This window comes from Brachionichthys hirsutus, unplaced genomic scaffold (assembly GCF_040956055.1).
Source record: "Brachionichthys hirsutus isolate HB-005 unplaced genomic scaffold, CSIRO-AGI_Bhir_v1 contig_930, whole genome shotgun sequence".
Lineage (NCBI taxonomy): Eukaryota > Metazoa > Chordata > Actinopteri > Lophiiformes > Brachionichthyidae > Brachionichthys > Brachionichthys hirsutus.
The window spans coordinates 67,348-83,415 of NW_027180395.1; the positions used below are offsets into that span (position 1 = coordinate 67,348).

General features: G+C 47.6%; 1 protein-coding gene and 8 non-coding genes across 9 annotated transcripts; all 9 read right to left on the minus strand.

Annotated features, from left to right (window-relative positions):
• Nucleotides 1-788: 788 nt before the first annotated feature.
• trnaa-ugc (transfer RNA alanine (anticodon UGC)) lies at nucleotides 789-861 on the minus strand. The gene has a single exon. It is a non-coding gene; the product is annotated as a tRNA-Ala (tRNA).
• A 70-nt stretch (nucleotides 862-931) lies between these two features.
• On the minus strand, nucleotides 932-1,004 carry trnaa-ugc (transfer RNA alanine (anticodon UGC)). The gene has a single exon. It is a non-coding gene; the product is annotated as a tRNA-Ala (tRNA).
• Nucleotides 1,005-2,719: 1,715 nt separating this feature from the next.
• On the minus strand, nucleotides 2,720-2,792 carry trnaa-ugc (transfer RNA alanine (anticodon UGC)). The gene has a single exon. It is a non-coding gene; the product is annotated as a tRNA-Ala (tRNA).
• Nucleotides 2,793-2,862: 70 nt separating this feature from the next.
• Nucleotides 2,863-2,935, minus strand: trnaa-ugc (transfer RNA alanine (anticodon UGC)). Its single transcript has one exon. It is a non-coding gene; the product is annotated as a tRNA-Ala (tRNA).
• Nucleotides 2,936-5,203: 2,268 nt separating this feature from the next.
• trnaa-ugc (transfer RNA alanine (anticodon UGC)) lies at nucleotides 5,204-5,276 on the minus strand. The gene has a single exon. It is a non-coding gene; the product is annotated as a tRNA-Ala (tRNA).
• Nucleotides 5,277-6,623: 1,347 nt separating this feature from the next.
• trnaa-ugc (transfer RNA alanine (anticodon UGC)) lies at nucleotides 6,624-6,696 on the minus strand. The gene has a single exon. It is a non-coding gene; the product is annotated as a tRNA-Ala (tRNA).
• Nucleotides 6,697-6,978: 282 nt separating this feature from the next.
• On the minus strand, nucleotides 6,979-7,051 carry trnaa-ugc (transfer RNA alanine (anticodon UGC)). The gene has a single exon. It is a non-coding gene; the product is annotated as a tRNA-Ala (tRNA).
• A 1,721-nt stretch (nucleotides 7,052-8,772) lies between these two features.
• On the minus strand, nucleotides 8,773-8,845 carry trnaa-ugc (transfer RNA alanine (anticodon UGC)). Its single transcript has one exon. It is a non-coding gene; the product is annotated as a tRNA-Ala (tRNA).
• A 4,927-nt stretch (nucleotides 8,846-13,772) lies between these two features.
• On the minus strand, nucleotides 13,773-15,116 carry LOC137914559 (zinc finger protein 665-like). The gene has a single exon (XM_068758099.1). The coding sequence runs from the start codon at nucleotides 15,063-15,065 to the stop codon at nucleotides 13,773-13,775; it is 1,293 nt and encodes a 430-aa protein (XP_068614200.1). The 5' UTR covers nucleotides 15,066-15,116.
• Nucleotides 15,117-16,068: the final 952 nt, after the last annotated feature.

Sequence of the window (16,068 nt, forward strand, 5' to 3'; positions counted from 1 at the left end):
CAGGTTACCCTTTTCAAAAAAGTCAAGATGAGGCGTGAAGACAGCATCGAAACATCTCTGGAGAACGTGGGCATTGATCCCACTGCCTCTGGCATGCAAAGCAAGCGCTCTACCACTTGAGCCAATTCCCCTTTTGCCAAAGTGCATACCGCCCCATCGTGACACAAAAACATTCACATGTGATGAATCCATCCACCTGGACACCTCATGATGCAACAAGTTCAGTAAAGCACCCTCGCTTCAAATGCCTTGAGCTGTGGAGCTTCATTCATCCACTGACAATGGCAGAGTGGGGAAAACAGCAGTTTTTTGGCAACAGTCTCCCGAGTACTTTGTCAGGAGGGATCATTCCGGTCAGGTCAGCCTGTTCAAATCAAGTCATGATTCAGTCTGAAGACAGCATCGAAACATCTCTGGAGAATGCGGGCATCGATCCCCCTACCTCTCGCATGCTAAGCAAGCGCTCTACCACTTGAGCTAATTCCCCTTTTACTGAAGTGCATACCGCCCCATCGGTGACACCAAAACATTCACATGTGTTGAATCCATTCACCTGGATGGATTCCAGGTGGATGGTTCAGTGAAGCACCCAGTGCAGGACCAATTTCAGTGGAGCACCCTTGGTTAAAATGCCTTGAGCTGTGGAACTGCATTCATCCACTGACAATGGCAGAGTGGAGCAAACAGCAGTTTTTTGGCCACAGTCTCCCAAGTACGTGGTCATGTGGGATCATTCCGTTCAGGTTACCCTTTTCGATGCTGTCACGAAGACAGCATCGAAGCATCTCTGGAGAATGTGGGCATCGATCCCACTACCTCTTGCATGCAAAGCAAGCGCTCTACCACTTGAGCTAATTCCCCTTTTGCTGAAACGCATACCGCCCCATCGTGACACAAAAACATTCACATGTGATGAATCCATCCATCACACTGGAGAATGTGGGCATCGATCCCACTACCTCTTGCATGCAAAGCAAGCGCTCTACCACTTGAGCTAATTCCCCTTTTGCTGAAACGCATACCGCCCCATCGTGACACAAAAACATTCACATGTGATGAATCCATCCACCTGGACACCTCATGATGCAACAAGTTCAGTGTCGCACCCTCGCTTCAAATGCCTTGAGCTGTGGAGCTTCATTCATCCACTGACAATGGCAGAGTGGCGAAAACAGCAGTTTTTTGGCAAAAGTCTCCCAAGTACGTGGTCATGTGGGATCATTCCGATCAGGTTACCCTTTTCAAAAAAGTCATGATTCGGTCTGAAGAAGGCATCGAAACACCTCTGGAGAGTGCGGGCATTGATCCCACTACCTCTCACATGCAAAGCAAGCACTCTACCACTTGAGCTAATTCCTCTTTCGCTGCGATGCGTACCGCCCCATTGGTGACACAAAAACATTCACATGTGATGAATCCATCCACCTGGACACCTCATGATGCAACAAGTTCAGTCAACCACCCTCACTTCAAATGCCTTGAGTTGTGGAGCTTCATTCATCCACTGACAATGGCAGAGTGGCGAAAACAGCAGTTTTTTGGCAAAAGTCTCCCAAGTACGTGGTCATGTGGGATCATTCCGGTCAGGTTACCCTTTTCAAAAAAGTCAAGATGAGGCGTGAAGACAGCACCGAAACATCTCTGGAGAATGTGGGCATCGATCCCACTACCTCTCTCATGCAAAGCAAGCGCTCTACCACTTGAGCTAATTCCCCTTTTGCTGAAATGCATACCGCCCCATCGTGACACAAAAACATTCACGTGATGAATCCATCCACCTGGACACCTCATGATGCAACAAGTTCAGTCAACCACCATCGCTTCAAATGCCTTGATTTGTGGAGCTTCATTCATCCACTGACAATGGCAGAGTGGCGAAAACAACAGTTTTTTGGCAACAGTCTCCCAAGTACGTGGTCATGTGGGATCATTCCGTTCAGGTTACCCTTTACAAAAAAGTCACGATGAGGCCCAAAGACAGCATCGAAGCATCTCTGGAGAATGTGGGCATCGATCCCACCACCTCTCAAAGCAAGCGCTCTACCACTTGAGCCAATTCCCCTTTTGCCAAAGTGCATACCGCCCCATCGTGACACAAAAACATTCACATGTGATGAATCCATCCACCTGGACACCTCATGATGCAACAAGTTCAGTAAAGCACCCTCGCTTCAAATGCCTTGAGCTGTGGAGCTTCATTCATCCACTGACAATGGCAGAGTGGGGAAAACAGCAGTTTTTTGGCAACAGTCTCCCGAGTACTTTGTCAGGAGGGATCATTCCGGTCAGGTCAGCCTGTTCAAATCAAGTCATGATTCAGTCTGAAGACAGCATCGAAACATCTCTGGAGAATGCGGGCATCGATCCCCCTACCTCTCGCATGCTAAGCAAGCGCTCTACCACTTGAGCTAATTCCCCTTTTACTGAAGTGCATACCGCCCCATCGGTGACACCAAAACATTCACATGTGTTGAATCCATTCACCTGGATGGATTCCAGGTGGATGGTTCAGTGAAGCACCCAGTGCAGGACCAATTTCAGTGGAGCACCCTTGGTTAAAATGCCTTGAGCTGTGGAACTGCATTCATCCACTGACAATGGCAGAGTGGAGCAAACAGCAGTTTTTTGGCCACAGTCTCCCAAGTACGTGGTCATGTGGGATCATTCCGTTCAGGTTACCCTTTTCGATGCTGTCACGAAGACAGCATCGAAGCATCTCTGGAGAATGTGGGCATCGATCCCACTACCTCTTGCATGCAAAGCAAGCGCTCTACCACTTGAGCTAATTCCCCTTTTGCTGAAACGCATACCGCCCCATCGTGACACAAAAACATTCACATGTGATGAATCCATCCATCACACTGGAGAATGTGGGCATCGATCCCACTACCTCTTGCATGCAAAGCAAGCGCTCTACCACTTGAGCTAATTCCCCTTTTGCTGAAACGCATACCGCCCCATCGTGACACAAAAACATTCACATGTGATGAATCCATCCACCTGGACACCTCATGATGCAACAAGTTCAGTGTCGCACCCTCGCTTCAAATGCCTTGAGCTGTGGAGCTTCATTCATCCACTGACAATGGCAGAGTGGCGAAAACAGCAGTTTTTTGGCAAAAGTCTCCCAAGTACGTGGTCATGTGGGATCATTCCGATCAGGTTACCCTTTTCAAAAAAGTCATGATTCGGTCTGAAGAAGGCATCGAAACACCTCTGGAGAGTGCGGGCATTGATCCCACTACCTCTCACATGCAAAGCAAGCACTCTACCACTTGAGCTAATTCCTCTTTCGCTGCGATGCGTACCGCCCCATTGGTGACACAAAAACATTCACATGTGATGAATCCATCCACCTGGACACCTCATGATGCAACAAGTTCAGTCAACCACCCTCACTTCAAATGCCTTGAGTTGTGGAGCTTCATTCATCCACTGACAATGGCAGAGTGGCGAAAACAGCAGTTTTTTGGCAAAAGTCTCCCAAGTACGTGGTCATGTGGGATCATTCCGGTCAGGTTACCCTTTTCAAAAAAGTCAAGATGAGGCGTGAAGACAGCACCGAAACATCTCTGGAGAATGTGGGCATCGATCCCACTACCTCTCTCATGCAAAGCAAGCGCTCTACCACTTGAGCTAATTCCCCTTTTGCTGAAATGCATACCGCCCCATCGTGACACAAAAACATTCACGTGATGAATCCATCCACCTGGACACCTCATGATGCAACAAGTTCAGTCAACCACCATCGCTTCAAATGCCTTGATTTGTGGAGCTTCATTCATCCACTGACAATGGCAGAGTGGCGAAAACAACAGTTTTTTGGCAACAGTCTCCCAAGTACGTGGTCATGTGGGATCATTCCGTTCAGGTTACCCTTTACAAAAAAGTCACGACGAGGCCCAAAGACAGCATCGAAGCATCTCTGGAGAATGTGGGCATCGATCCCACCACCTCTCAAAGCAAGCGCTCTACCACTTGAGCCAATTCCCCTTTTGCCAAAGTGCATACCGCCCCATCGTGACACAAAAACATTCACATGTGATGAATCCATCCACCTGGACACCTCATGATGCAACAAGTTCAGTAAAGCACCCTCGCTTCAAATGCCTTGAGCTGTGGAGCTTCATTCATCCACTGACAATGGCAGAGTGGGGAAAACAGCAGTTTTTTGGCAACAGTCTCCCGAGTACTTTGTCAGGAGGGATCATTCCGGTCAGGTCAGCCTGTTCAAATCAAGTCATGATTCAGTCTGAAGACAGCATCGAAACATCTCTGGAGAATGTGGGCATCGATCCCCCTACCTCTCGCATGCTAAGCAAGCGCTCTACCACTTGAGCTAATTCCCCTTTTACTGAAGTGCATACCGCCCCATCGGTGACACCAAAACGTTCACATGTGTTGAATCCATTCACCTGGATGGATTCCAGGTGGATGGTTCAGTGAAGCACCCAGTGCAGGACCAATTTCAGTGGAGCACCCTTGGTTAAAATGCCTTGAGCTGTGGAACTGCATTCATCCACTGACAATGGCAGAGTGGAGCAAACAGCAGTTTTTTGGCCACAGTCTCCCAAGTACGTGGTCATGTGGGATCATTCCGTCCAGGTTACCCTTTACAAAAAAGTGAAGCACCCAGTGCAGCTCATGATGCAACAAGTTCAGTAAAGCACCCTCGCTTCAAATGCCTTGAGCTGTGGAGCTTCATTCATCCACTGACAATGGCAGAGTGGGGAAAACAGCAGTTTTTTGGCAACAGTCTCCCAAGTACGTGGTCATGTGGGATCATTCCGGTCAGGTTACCCTTTTCAAAAAAGTCAAGATGAGGCGTGAAGACAGCATCGAAACATCTCTGGAGAATGTGGGCATCGATCCCACTACCTCTCTCATGCAAAGCAAGCGCTCTACCACTTGAGCTAATTCCCCTTTTGCTGAAATGCATACCGCCCCATCGTGACACAAAAACATTCACGTGATGAATCCATCCACCTGGACACCTCATGATGCAACAAGTTCAGTCAACCACCATCGCTTCAAATGCCTTGATTTGTGGAGCTTCATTCATCCACTGACAATGGCAGAGTGGCGAAAACAGCAGTTTTTTGGCAAAAGTCTCCCAAGTCCGTGGTCATGTGGGATCATTCCGTTCAGGTTACCCTTTACAAAAAAGTCAGGACGAGGCCCAAAGACAGCATCGAAGCATCTCTGGAGAATGTGGGCATCGATCCCACCACCTCTCGCATGCAAAGCAAGCGCTCTACCACCTGAGCTAACTCTCCTTTTGCTGAAGTGCATACCGCCCCATCGTGACACAAAAACATTCACATGTGATGAATTCAACCACCTGGACACCTCATAATGCAACAAGTTCAGTCAACCACCCTCGCTTCAAATGCCTTGAGCTGTGGAGCTTCATTCATCCACTGACAATGGCAGAGTGGAGAAAAATGCAGTTTTTTGGCAACAGTCTCCCAAGTCCGTGGTCATGTGGGATCATTCCGTTCAGGTTACCCTTTTCAAAAAAGTCAAGATGTGGCCTGAAGACGGCATCGAAACATCTCTGGAGAATGTGGGCATCGATCCCACTACCTCCCGCGTGCAAAGCAAGCACTCTACCACTTGAGCTAATTCCCCTTTTGCTGAAGTGCATACCGCCCCATCGTGACACAAAAACATTCACATGTGATGAATTCAACCACCTGGACACCTCATGATGCAACAAGTTCAGTCAACCACCCTTGCTTCAAATGCCTTGAGCTGTGGAGCTTCATTCATCCACTGACAATGGCAGAGTGGAGAAAACGGCAGTTTTTTGGCAACAGTCTCCCAAGTACGTGGTCATGTGGGATCATTCCGTTCAGGTTACCCTTTTCAAAAAAGTTACGACGAGGTCTTAAGACCACGTTGAAGCACCTCTGGAGAATGCGGGCATTGATCCCACTACCTCTCGCATGCAAAGCAAGTGGCCCACCACTTGAGCTAATTCCCCTTCTGCCGAAGAGCGTACCGCCCCATCGGTGACACAAAAACATTCACATGTGATGAATTCAACCACCTGGACACCTCATGATGCAACAAGTTCAGTCAACCACCCTCGCTTCAAATGCCTTGAGCTGTGGAGCTTCATTCATCCACTGACAATGGCAGAGTGGAGAAAAATGCAGTTTTTTGGCAACAGTCTCCCAAGTACGTGGTCATGTGGGATCATTCCGGTCAGGTTACCCTTTTCAAAAAAGTCAAGATGAGGCGTGAAGACAGCATCGAAACATCTCTGGAGAATGTGGGCATCGATCCCACTACCTCTCTCATGCAAAGCAAGCACTCTACCACTTGAGCTAATTCCCCTTTTGCTGAAATGCATACCGCCCCATCGTGACAGAAAAACATTCACGTGATGAATCCATCCACCTGGACACCTCATGATGCAACAAGTTCAGTCAACCACCCATCGCTTCAAATGCCTTGATTTGTGGAGCTTCATTCATCCACTGACAATGGCAGAGTGGCGAAAACAGCAGTTTTTTGGCAAAAGTCTCCCAAGTCCGTGGTCATGTGGGATCATTCCGTTCAGGTTACCCTTTACAAAAAAGTCAGGACGAGGCCCGAAGACAGCATCGAAGCATCTCTGGAGAATGTGGGCATCGATCCCACCACCTCTCGCATGCAAAGCAAGCGCTCTACCACCTGAGCTAATTCCCCTTTTGCTGAAGTGCATACCGCCCCATCGTGACACAAAAACATTCACATGTGATGAATTCAACCACCTGGACACCTCATGATGCAACAAGTTCAGTCAACCACCCTCGCTTCAAATGCCTTGATTTGTGGAGCTTCATTCATCCACTGACAATGGCAGAGTGGCGAAAACAGCAGTTTTTTGGCAAAAGTCTCCCAAGTCCGTGGTCATGTGGGATCATTCCGTTCAGGTTACCCTTTACAAAAAAGTCAGGACGAGGCCCAAAGACAGCATCGAAGCATCTCTGGAGAATGTGGGCATCGATCCCACCACCTCTCGCGTGCAAAGCAAGCGCTCTACCACCTGAGCTAATTCCCCTTTTGCTGAAGTGCATACCGCCCCATCGTGACACAAAAACATTCACATGTGATGAATTCAACCACCTGGACACCTCATGATGCAACAAGTTCAGTCAACCACCCTCGCTTCAAATGCCTTGAGCTGTGGAGCTTCATTCATCCACTGACAATGGCAGAGTGGAGAAAAATGCAGTTTTTTGGCAACAGTCTCCCAAGTCCGTGGTCATGTGGGATCATTCCGTTCAGGTTACCCTTTTCAAAAAAGTCAAGACAAGGCCTGAAGACAGCATCGAAACATCTCTGGAGAATGCGGGCATCGATCCCACTACCTCTCGCATGCAAAGCAAGCGCTCCACCACTTGAGCTAATTCCCCTTCTGCTGAGGTGCACACCGCCCCATCGTGACACAAAAACATTCACATGTCATGAATCCATCCACCTGGACACCTCATGATGCAACAAGTTCAGTAAAGCACCCTCGCTTCAAATGCCTTGAGCTGTGGAGCTTCATTCATCCACTGACAATAGCAGAGTGGAGAAAAATGCAGTTTTTTGGCAACAGTCTCCCAAGTACTTTGTCACGAGGGATCATTCCGGTCAGGTCAGCCTGTTCAAAAAAGCCACGATTCGGTCTGAAGACGGCATCAAAACGTCTCTGGAGAACGTGGGCATCGATCCCACTGCCTCTCGCATGCTAAGCAAGCGCTCTACCACTTGAGCTAATTCCCCTTGGTTGGGAAGCATACCGCCCCATCGGTGACACAAAAACATTCACATGTGATGAATTCAACCACCTGGACACCTCATGATGCAACAAGTTCAGTCAACCACCCTTGCTTCAAATGCCTTGAGCTGTGGAGCTTCATTCATCCGCTGACAATGGCAGAGTGGCAAAAACAGCAGTTTTTTGGCAAAAGTCTCCCGAGTCCGTGGTCATGTGGGATCATTCCGTTCAGGTTACCCTTTTCAAAAAAGTTACGATGAGGTCTTAACACCACGTCGAAGCACCTCTGGAGAATGCAGGCATTGATCCCACTACCTCTCGCATGCAAAGCAAGTGGTCCACCACTTGAGCTAATTCCCCTTCTGCCAAAAAGTGTACCGCCCCATCGGTGACACAAAAACATTCACATGTGATGAATTCAACCACCTGGACACCTCATGATGCAACAAGTTCAGTCAACCACCCTCGCTTCAAATGACTTGAGCTGTGGAGCTTCATTCATCCACTGACAATGGCAGAGTGGAGAAAAATGCAGTTTTTTGGCAACAGTCTCCCAAGTACGTGGTCATGTGGGATCATTTCGTTCAGGTTACCCTTTTCAAAAAAGTCAAGACGAGGCCTGAAGACAGCATCGAAACATCTCTGGAGAACGTGGGCATTGATCCCACTACCTCTGGCATGCAAAGCGGGCGCTCTACCACTTGAGCCAATTCCCCTTTTGCCAAAGTGCGTACCGCCCCATCGTGACACAAAAACATTCACATGTGATGAATCCATTCACCTGGATGGATTCCAGGTGGATGGTTCAGTGAAGCACCCAGTGCAGGACCAATTTCAGTGGAGCACCCTTGGTTAAAATGCCTTGAGCTGTGGAACTGCATTCATCCACTGACAACGGCAGAGTGGAGCAAACAGCAGTTTTTTGGCCACAGTCTCCCAAGTACCTGGTCATGTGGGATCATTCCGTTCAGGTTACCCTTTTCGATGCTGTCACGAAGACAGCATCGAAGCATCTCTGGAGAATGTGGGCATCGATCCCACTACCTCTTGCATGCAAAGCAAGCGCTCTACCACTTGAGCTAATTCCCCTTTTGCTGAAACGCATACCGCCCCATCGTGACACAAAAACATTCACATGTGATGAATCTATCCACCTGGACACCTCATGATGCAACAAGTTCAGTGTCGCACCCTCACTTCAAATGCCTTGAGCTGTGGAGCTTCATTCATCCACTGACAATGGCAGAGTGGCGAAAACAGCAGTTTTTTGGCAAAAGTCTCCCAAGTACGTGGTCATGTGGGATCATTCCGATCAGGTTACCCTTTTCAAAAAAGTCACGATTCGGTCTGAAGACGGCATCGAAACACCTCTGGAGAATGCGGGCATTGATCCCACTACCTCTCACATGCGAAGCAAGCACTCTACCACTTGAGCTAATTCCTCCTTCGCTGCGATGCGTACCGCCCCATTGGTGACACAAAAACATTCACATGTGATGAATCCATCCACCTGGACACCTCATGATGCAACAAGTTCAGTCAACCACCCTCACTTCAAATGCCTTGAGTTGTGGAGCTTCATTCATCCACTGACAATGGCAGAGTGGCGAAAACAGCAGTTTTTTGGCAAAAGTCTCCCAAGTACGTGGTCATGTGGGATCATTCCGTTCGGGTTACCCTTTTCAAAAAGGTTACGATAAGGCCTGAAGACCACATCGAAGCATCTCTGGAGAATGTGGGCATCGATCCCACTACCTCTCGCATGCAAAGCAAGTGGTCCACCGCTTGAGCTAATTCCCCTTCTGCCAAAAAGCGTACCGCCCCATCGGTGACACAAAAACATTCACATGTGATGAATTCAACCACCTGGACACCTCATGATGCAACAAGTTCAGTCAACCACCCTCGCTTCAAATGCCTTGAGCTGTGGAGCTTCATTCATCCACTGACAATGGCAGAGTGGAGAAAAATGCAGTTTTTTGGCAACAGTCTCCCAAGTACGTGGTCATGTGGGATCATTCCGTTCAGGTTACCCTTTTCAAAAAAGTCAAGATGAGGCCTGAAGACAGCATCGAAACATCTCTGGAGAACGTGGGCATTGATCCCACTACCTCTGGCATGCAAAGCAAGCGCTCTACCACTTGAGCCAATTCCCCTTTTGCCAAAGTGCATACCGCCCCATCGTGACACAAAAACATTCACATGTGATGAATCCATCCACCTGGACACCTCATGATGCAACAAGTTCAGTAAAGCACCCTCGCTTCAAATGCCTTGAGCTGTGGAGCTTCATTCATCCACTGACAATGGCAGAGTGGGGAAAACAGCAGTTTTTTGGCAACAGTCTCCCGAGTACTTTGTCAGGAGGGATCATTCCGGTCAGGTCAGCCTGTTCAAATCAAGTCATGATTCAGTCTGAAGACAGCATCGAAACATCTCTGGAGAATGCGGGCATCGATCCCCCTACCTCTCGCATGCTAAGCAAGCGCTCTACCACTTGAGCTAATTCCCCTTTTACTGAAGGGCATACCGCCCCATCGGTGACACCAAAACATTCACATGTGTTGAATCCATTCACCTGGATGGATTCCAGGTGGATGGTTCAGTGAAGCACCCAGTGCAGGACCAATTTCAGTGGAGCACCCTTGGTTAAAATGCCTTGAGCTGTGGAACTGCATTCATCCACTGACAATGGCAGAGTGGAGCAAACAGCAGTTTTTTGGCCACAGTCTCCCAAGTACGTGGTCATGTGGGATCATTCCGTTCAGGTTACCCTTTTCAAAAAAGTCAAGACGAGGCCTGAAGACAGCACCGAAACATCTCTGGAGAATGCGGGCATCGATCCCACTACCTCTCGCATGCAAAGCAGGCTCTCCACCACTTGAGCTAATTCCCCTTTTGCTGAGGTGCATACCGCCCCATCGTGACACAAAAACATTCACATGTCATGAATCCATCCACCTGGACACCTCATGATGCAACAAGTTCAGTAAAGCACCCTCGCTTCAAATGCCTTGAGCTGTGGAGCTTCATTCATCCACTGACAATGGCAGAGTGGAGAAAAATGCAGTTTTTTGGCAACAGTCTCCCAAGTACTTTGTCACGAGGGATCATTCCGGTCAGGTCAGCCTGTTGAAAAGAGCCACGATTTGGTCTGAAGACTGCGTCGAAACATCCCCGGAGAATGCGGGCATCGATCCCACTGCCTCTCGCATGCTAAGCAAGCGCTCTACCAATTGAGCTAATTCCCCTTGGTTGGGAAGCATACCGCCCCATCGGTGACACAAAAACATTCACATGTGATGAATTCAACCACCTGGACACCTCATGATGCAACAAGTTCAGTCAACCACCCTCGCTTCAAATGCCTTGAGCTGTGGAGCTTCATTCATCCACTGACAATGGCAGACTGGCGAAAACAGCAGTTTTTTGGCAAAAGTCTCCCGAGTCCGTGGTCATGTGGGATCCTTCCGTTCAGGTTACCCTTTTCAAAAAGGTTACGATAAGGCCTGAAGACCACGTCGAAGCATCTCTGGAGAATGTGGGCATCGATCCCACTACCTCTCGCATGCTAAGCAAGCGCTCTACCACTTGAGCTAATTCCCCTTTCGCTGAAGCGCACAACGCCCCATCGTGACATAAAAACATTCACATGTGATGAATTCAACCACCTGGACACCTCATGATGCAACAAGTTCAGTGACGCAGCCTCGCTTCAAATGCCTTGAGCTGTGGAGCTTCATTCATCCACTGACAATGGCAGAGTGGTGAAAACAGCAGTTTTTTGGCAAAAGTCTCCCAAGTACGTGGTCATGTGGGATCGTTCCGTTCAGGTTACCCTTTTCAAAAAAGTCACGATGAGGCCTGAAGACAGCATCGAAACATCTCTGGAGAACGCGGGCATCGATCTCACTACCTCTCGCACGCAAAGCAAGCACTCTACCACATGAGCTAATTCCCCTCCTGCTGAGAAACATACCGCCCCATTGGTGACACAAAAACATTCACATGTGATGAATTCAACCACCTGGACACCTCATGATGCAACAAGTTCATTCAACCACCCTCGCTTCAAATGCCTTGAGCTGTGGAGCCTCACTCATCCACTGGCAATGGCAGAGTGGAGAAAACAGCAGTTTTTTGGCAACAGTCTCCCAAGTACTTTGTCAGGAGGGATCAAATCCACCACTTCTCATCATTAGGTTCCGAGAACGAAGGTTCAAGGAACCTATTGTTTTTGCAGAAATTATTATTATTATTTGCGAATGCCTTTTTGAGGCACTTCCCGGGCACCTAGAGGTGTCGAAACTATATAGGAGTGTCACATCTGGTGTCTAGTTTCTAAATCTGGAATTTGATATCGCCTTCGGGCTCCATAGCGCCACCTAAGGGTGGTTTTTCTCCGGAAAGGTACTCGGATTGTCACGAAATCCGAGTATGTCGTACCTCTGGGGGTCTCGAGCCTGGAAAATATTTTTGAAAATTTTTACGCAAACAGGAAGTCAGCCATCTTGGACGGCGTGCGAAGATTTGAAATGTACGAACGCGTTTTTGAGGACTTTAGCATCAACGAAAACCCAAAAAACGTTACGCGCAGGTTCGCAACGGTACTTCCGAGAATTTGATTGTGTAATTTTAACTTTTGGTTGCATATTGGCTCTTTGGCGCCCCCTTGTTTTTTTTCCCTTGTAGCGTGGCTTTGACCCCCTCAACATACGCGAAAACTCTTGAAAATCGGTCAGGAGACGGACATCGGCCAACTTGACCTGCTCGTAAAGCGATTGCTCTCGGCGTATTTCTGGGGCTCCAGAGCGCCCCCTAACGCAACGGAGGCCGTAGTTTGAATGTAGATTGTCCGATAGTCACGAAATTTGGTGAGAATGTCCAAATCCTCATTCCAGACATATTTGTAATTGGCTTTCTGTAGCCCCGCCCACCCGGATGTTGGCCATATTGGATTTTGTTTTTTGGCATACTTTAACAAACTCCTCCCAGACGCTTTATCGGATTTGCGTCGAATTCGGGTGACGTAATCGCCAAGTACCCGCGATGTTAAATTGCGAAGGGATTTTTGATCGATCGAACGATGAGGTCACAGGCCACGTTTGAATGTGCCATTTTCCCATTTTATAGGTCTCGAACTTTGCGATACTCCTCCCAGAGGTTTCGAGATATCGATCTCAAAGTCGGGCGACGGCCTCTCGACTCATTGACGACGCTAAATTGTGAAGCGTTTGTGTTTTCGCCAATCGCTGTTGCCGTGGCAGCCTTGCGAACTTTGATGTTTTGGCGTGACGTGCATGGCTGTTGGAGCTTCGCTTTGCACGGTCCGACTGTCTCCAAATTTCACACGCTGGATGAGAGTCCAGACCTGAACTCGAGTACATGCCATTGACGGTGATAGTCTCAGTGCCACCTACAGGAACAGGAGCATACATTGTCCGATCGGTCCCAAACTTGACACTCTTCATCAGGGTCACGTCTAGAGGACAAACGCCTGTTTCTGACATTTGTGGATTGCGAATAAGCGCGTACCCCAACGTGCGCCAGGCCCCAACGTACGCCGGGTTCGAGGAACCTCTCAAGGCTGCTCGCAGCTTTAATTTATTTATTTATTTATTTGAAAGGATAAAACCCCTTGAGATGAAACCATCTCGTTTTCAAGAGGGTCCTCAATCAAAACAAAACATAAACAAAATAACAGCAGTGCAGATATGAAAAAACAACAACAACAAACAGAAAATAAAAAAAATACTCTCTCTTTACACACAAACACACATCCACACTCAAACTACACACATACAAACATGCACATGTCAAAATAGTAATAATAAACTAAAATTGCAGTTATAACATGACAAAATAAGATAGCAACACAAAGTTAAAAGCAGTTACAAACATTTTGAAAATGTAACAATATGGCATTTTTAAACATATTATAAGATCTTATAGAGCGGATGGAGGATGTGCCCATCAGTGTGGGCACATCTTCTGTAAAGATTCCCGTTTGACGAATTTAAGGCTTCTCACCTGTGTGGGTTCTCATGTGGCATGTCAATTGACCACTTTGTCTAAAATGCTTCCCACAGGTTTTACAACTGTAAGGCTTCTCACCAGTGTGGATTCTCATGTGGACTTTCAATTCACCACTTGAGGTAAACAATTTCCCACATGTGTTACAACTGTAAGGCTTCTCACCTGTGTGGGTTCTCATGTGGACTTTCAATTCACAACTTGAGGTAAACAGTTTCCCACATGTGTTACAACTGTAAGGCTTCTCACCTGTGTGGATTCTCATGTGGACTGTTAACTGAACTTTTTGTCTAAAATGTTTCCCACATGTTTTACAACTGTAAGGCTTCTCACCTGTGTGGGTTCTCATGTGGACTTTCAATTCACCACTTGAGGTAAACAGTTTCCCACATGTGTTACAACTGTAAGGCTTCTCACCAGTGTGGATTCTCATGTGGACTGTTAACTGATGTCTAAAATGCTTCCCACATGTTTTACAACTGTAAGGCTTTTCACCTGTGTGGATTCTCATGTGGACTGTCAAATGACCTTTTCGTCTAAAATGTTTCCCACATGTGTTACAACTGTAAGGCTTCTCACCTGTGTGGGCTCTCATGTGAACTTTCAATTCACCACTTGAGGTAAACAGTTTCCCACATGTGTTACAACTGTAAGGCTTCTCACCAGTGTGGATTCTCATGTGGACTGTTAACTGATGTTGATGTCTAAAATGTTTCCCACATGTGTTACAACTGTAAAGCTTCTCACCTGTGTGGGTTCTCACGTGGCCTGCTAAGTGGCTACTCTGTCTAAAATGTTTCCCACATGTGTTACAACTGTAAGGCTTCTCACCAGTGTGAATTTTCATGTGTTCTTTACAGCCTCTTTTTGTAGTGAAAGCTTTGCTACATGTTGTGCAAACATATGGTCTCCCTCTCCTGGTATCTCTGCTGTGGGATTGAAGTGTCTCTTCACATGTTTCACCTCTCTCATCATGGCTTGCAGATACATGGCAGCCGTTAGACAACAGCAGCTGCTCAACATCTGCTGCTCCTACGACAGAGCAAATAACTGGCATGTTGTCTGCAGACTCTTCCAACGCTGCATCTTCTTCAGCTTTCATGAACAGAGTCTGATCATCACTGTGGTCTGTTTCTCCACAAGTAGGACTCAACATGAAGGTTCCAGTCTCCTGCTTCAGTCCAAGCCGCTCTCTCTCCTGACTGGTGGGGACTTCTTCTTGCTCCTCTTTCACACGGGGAGGCTCTGGCTCCTCTTTGTCCACACTGGAGTTCATCTCCTCCTTCCAGAGCTGCTGGTCAGCAGGAACCTCCTCCTCCTCCTCCTTACAGACACGTTGCTGTGGACGGTCTGGAGGACAGAGAACAGAAGGAATTGGACTCTACTGTGACGAAAAAAATGTAGACATGCAATGAAATTAGAAGCAGAATATATTGAATATATTGACTCGCACCTTTATCGGATTTAAAATAAATAAACACACACAGTTCTAGGACGACATTTTTGTCCTCCCCCTCTTTAGTTCTTTTATTGACGGCTCCAAGTGAATTACCAGAAAATGTTTGAGTTGCTCTCAAAGCCAAACATTTATTGAATAATGATCTGAGGTAAAGTCTGAAACAGATCTGAACTTCTTCTCTGAAGCGGGAGAAGAGCCACAAAACTTAGTACAGCAGACCTTTAACAAGATTCATTGATTACGTCAGTTGCCCCACTTTGTGCAATATGGGGAACCGTAACTTCACGTTCCGTTCTCCTCCTTATAACAAGTTGCTCTCCCAGTCTGGTTCACATCAAAGTCACACAAATACCACACGCTGGTCACAGGTTTAAACAGAACATCATGATTATACACACATATTGTACACAGTCGTCCCTCGCTATAACGCTGCTCATCTTTCGTGGATTTTTTAAATGCAATTTTGAATGTTTTTTTACAGTGCTTCAACGCGCATTGTGTTCTGCGTCCCGATTGGCTAGGGAACTGTACCATCTTTCGGGTCCTATCGCACGCGCTCATGCTCCACCTCCCCGACGGAGCGGGCGAGACATGCCGGTGGTGCGCCCGGGCGCGTGGGCCCCCCCCCTACGAGTAGAGGGGGAGAGCCACGAGCACCTTCCCCCGGCCCCGGGAAGCGGCGAGGTCGGGGTCTTTGCCTTCTTTATGAATAACACTAATAATGGCTTCAGACCATGACTGAGGAGGATCAGCCTCTGCCAGAGCATAATTAAAAACTTTATCCAAAAGTGGCATAAATTCTTTCTCAAACATTTTGTAG

Bases quoted from the DNA above. Each gene is read 5' to 3' on its own strand.
- LOC137914559 (XM_068758099.1), bottom strand. From the start codon at position 15,065: ATGAACTCCAGTGTGGACAAAGAGGAGCCAGAGCCTCCCCGTGTGAAA.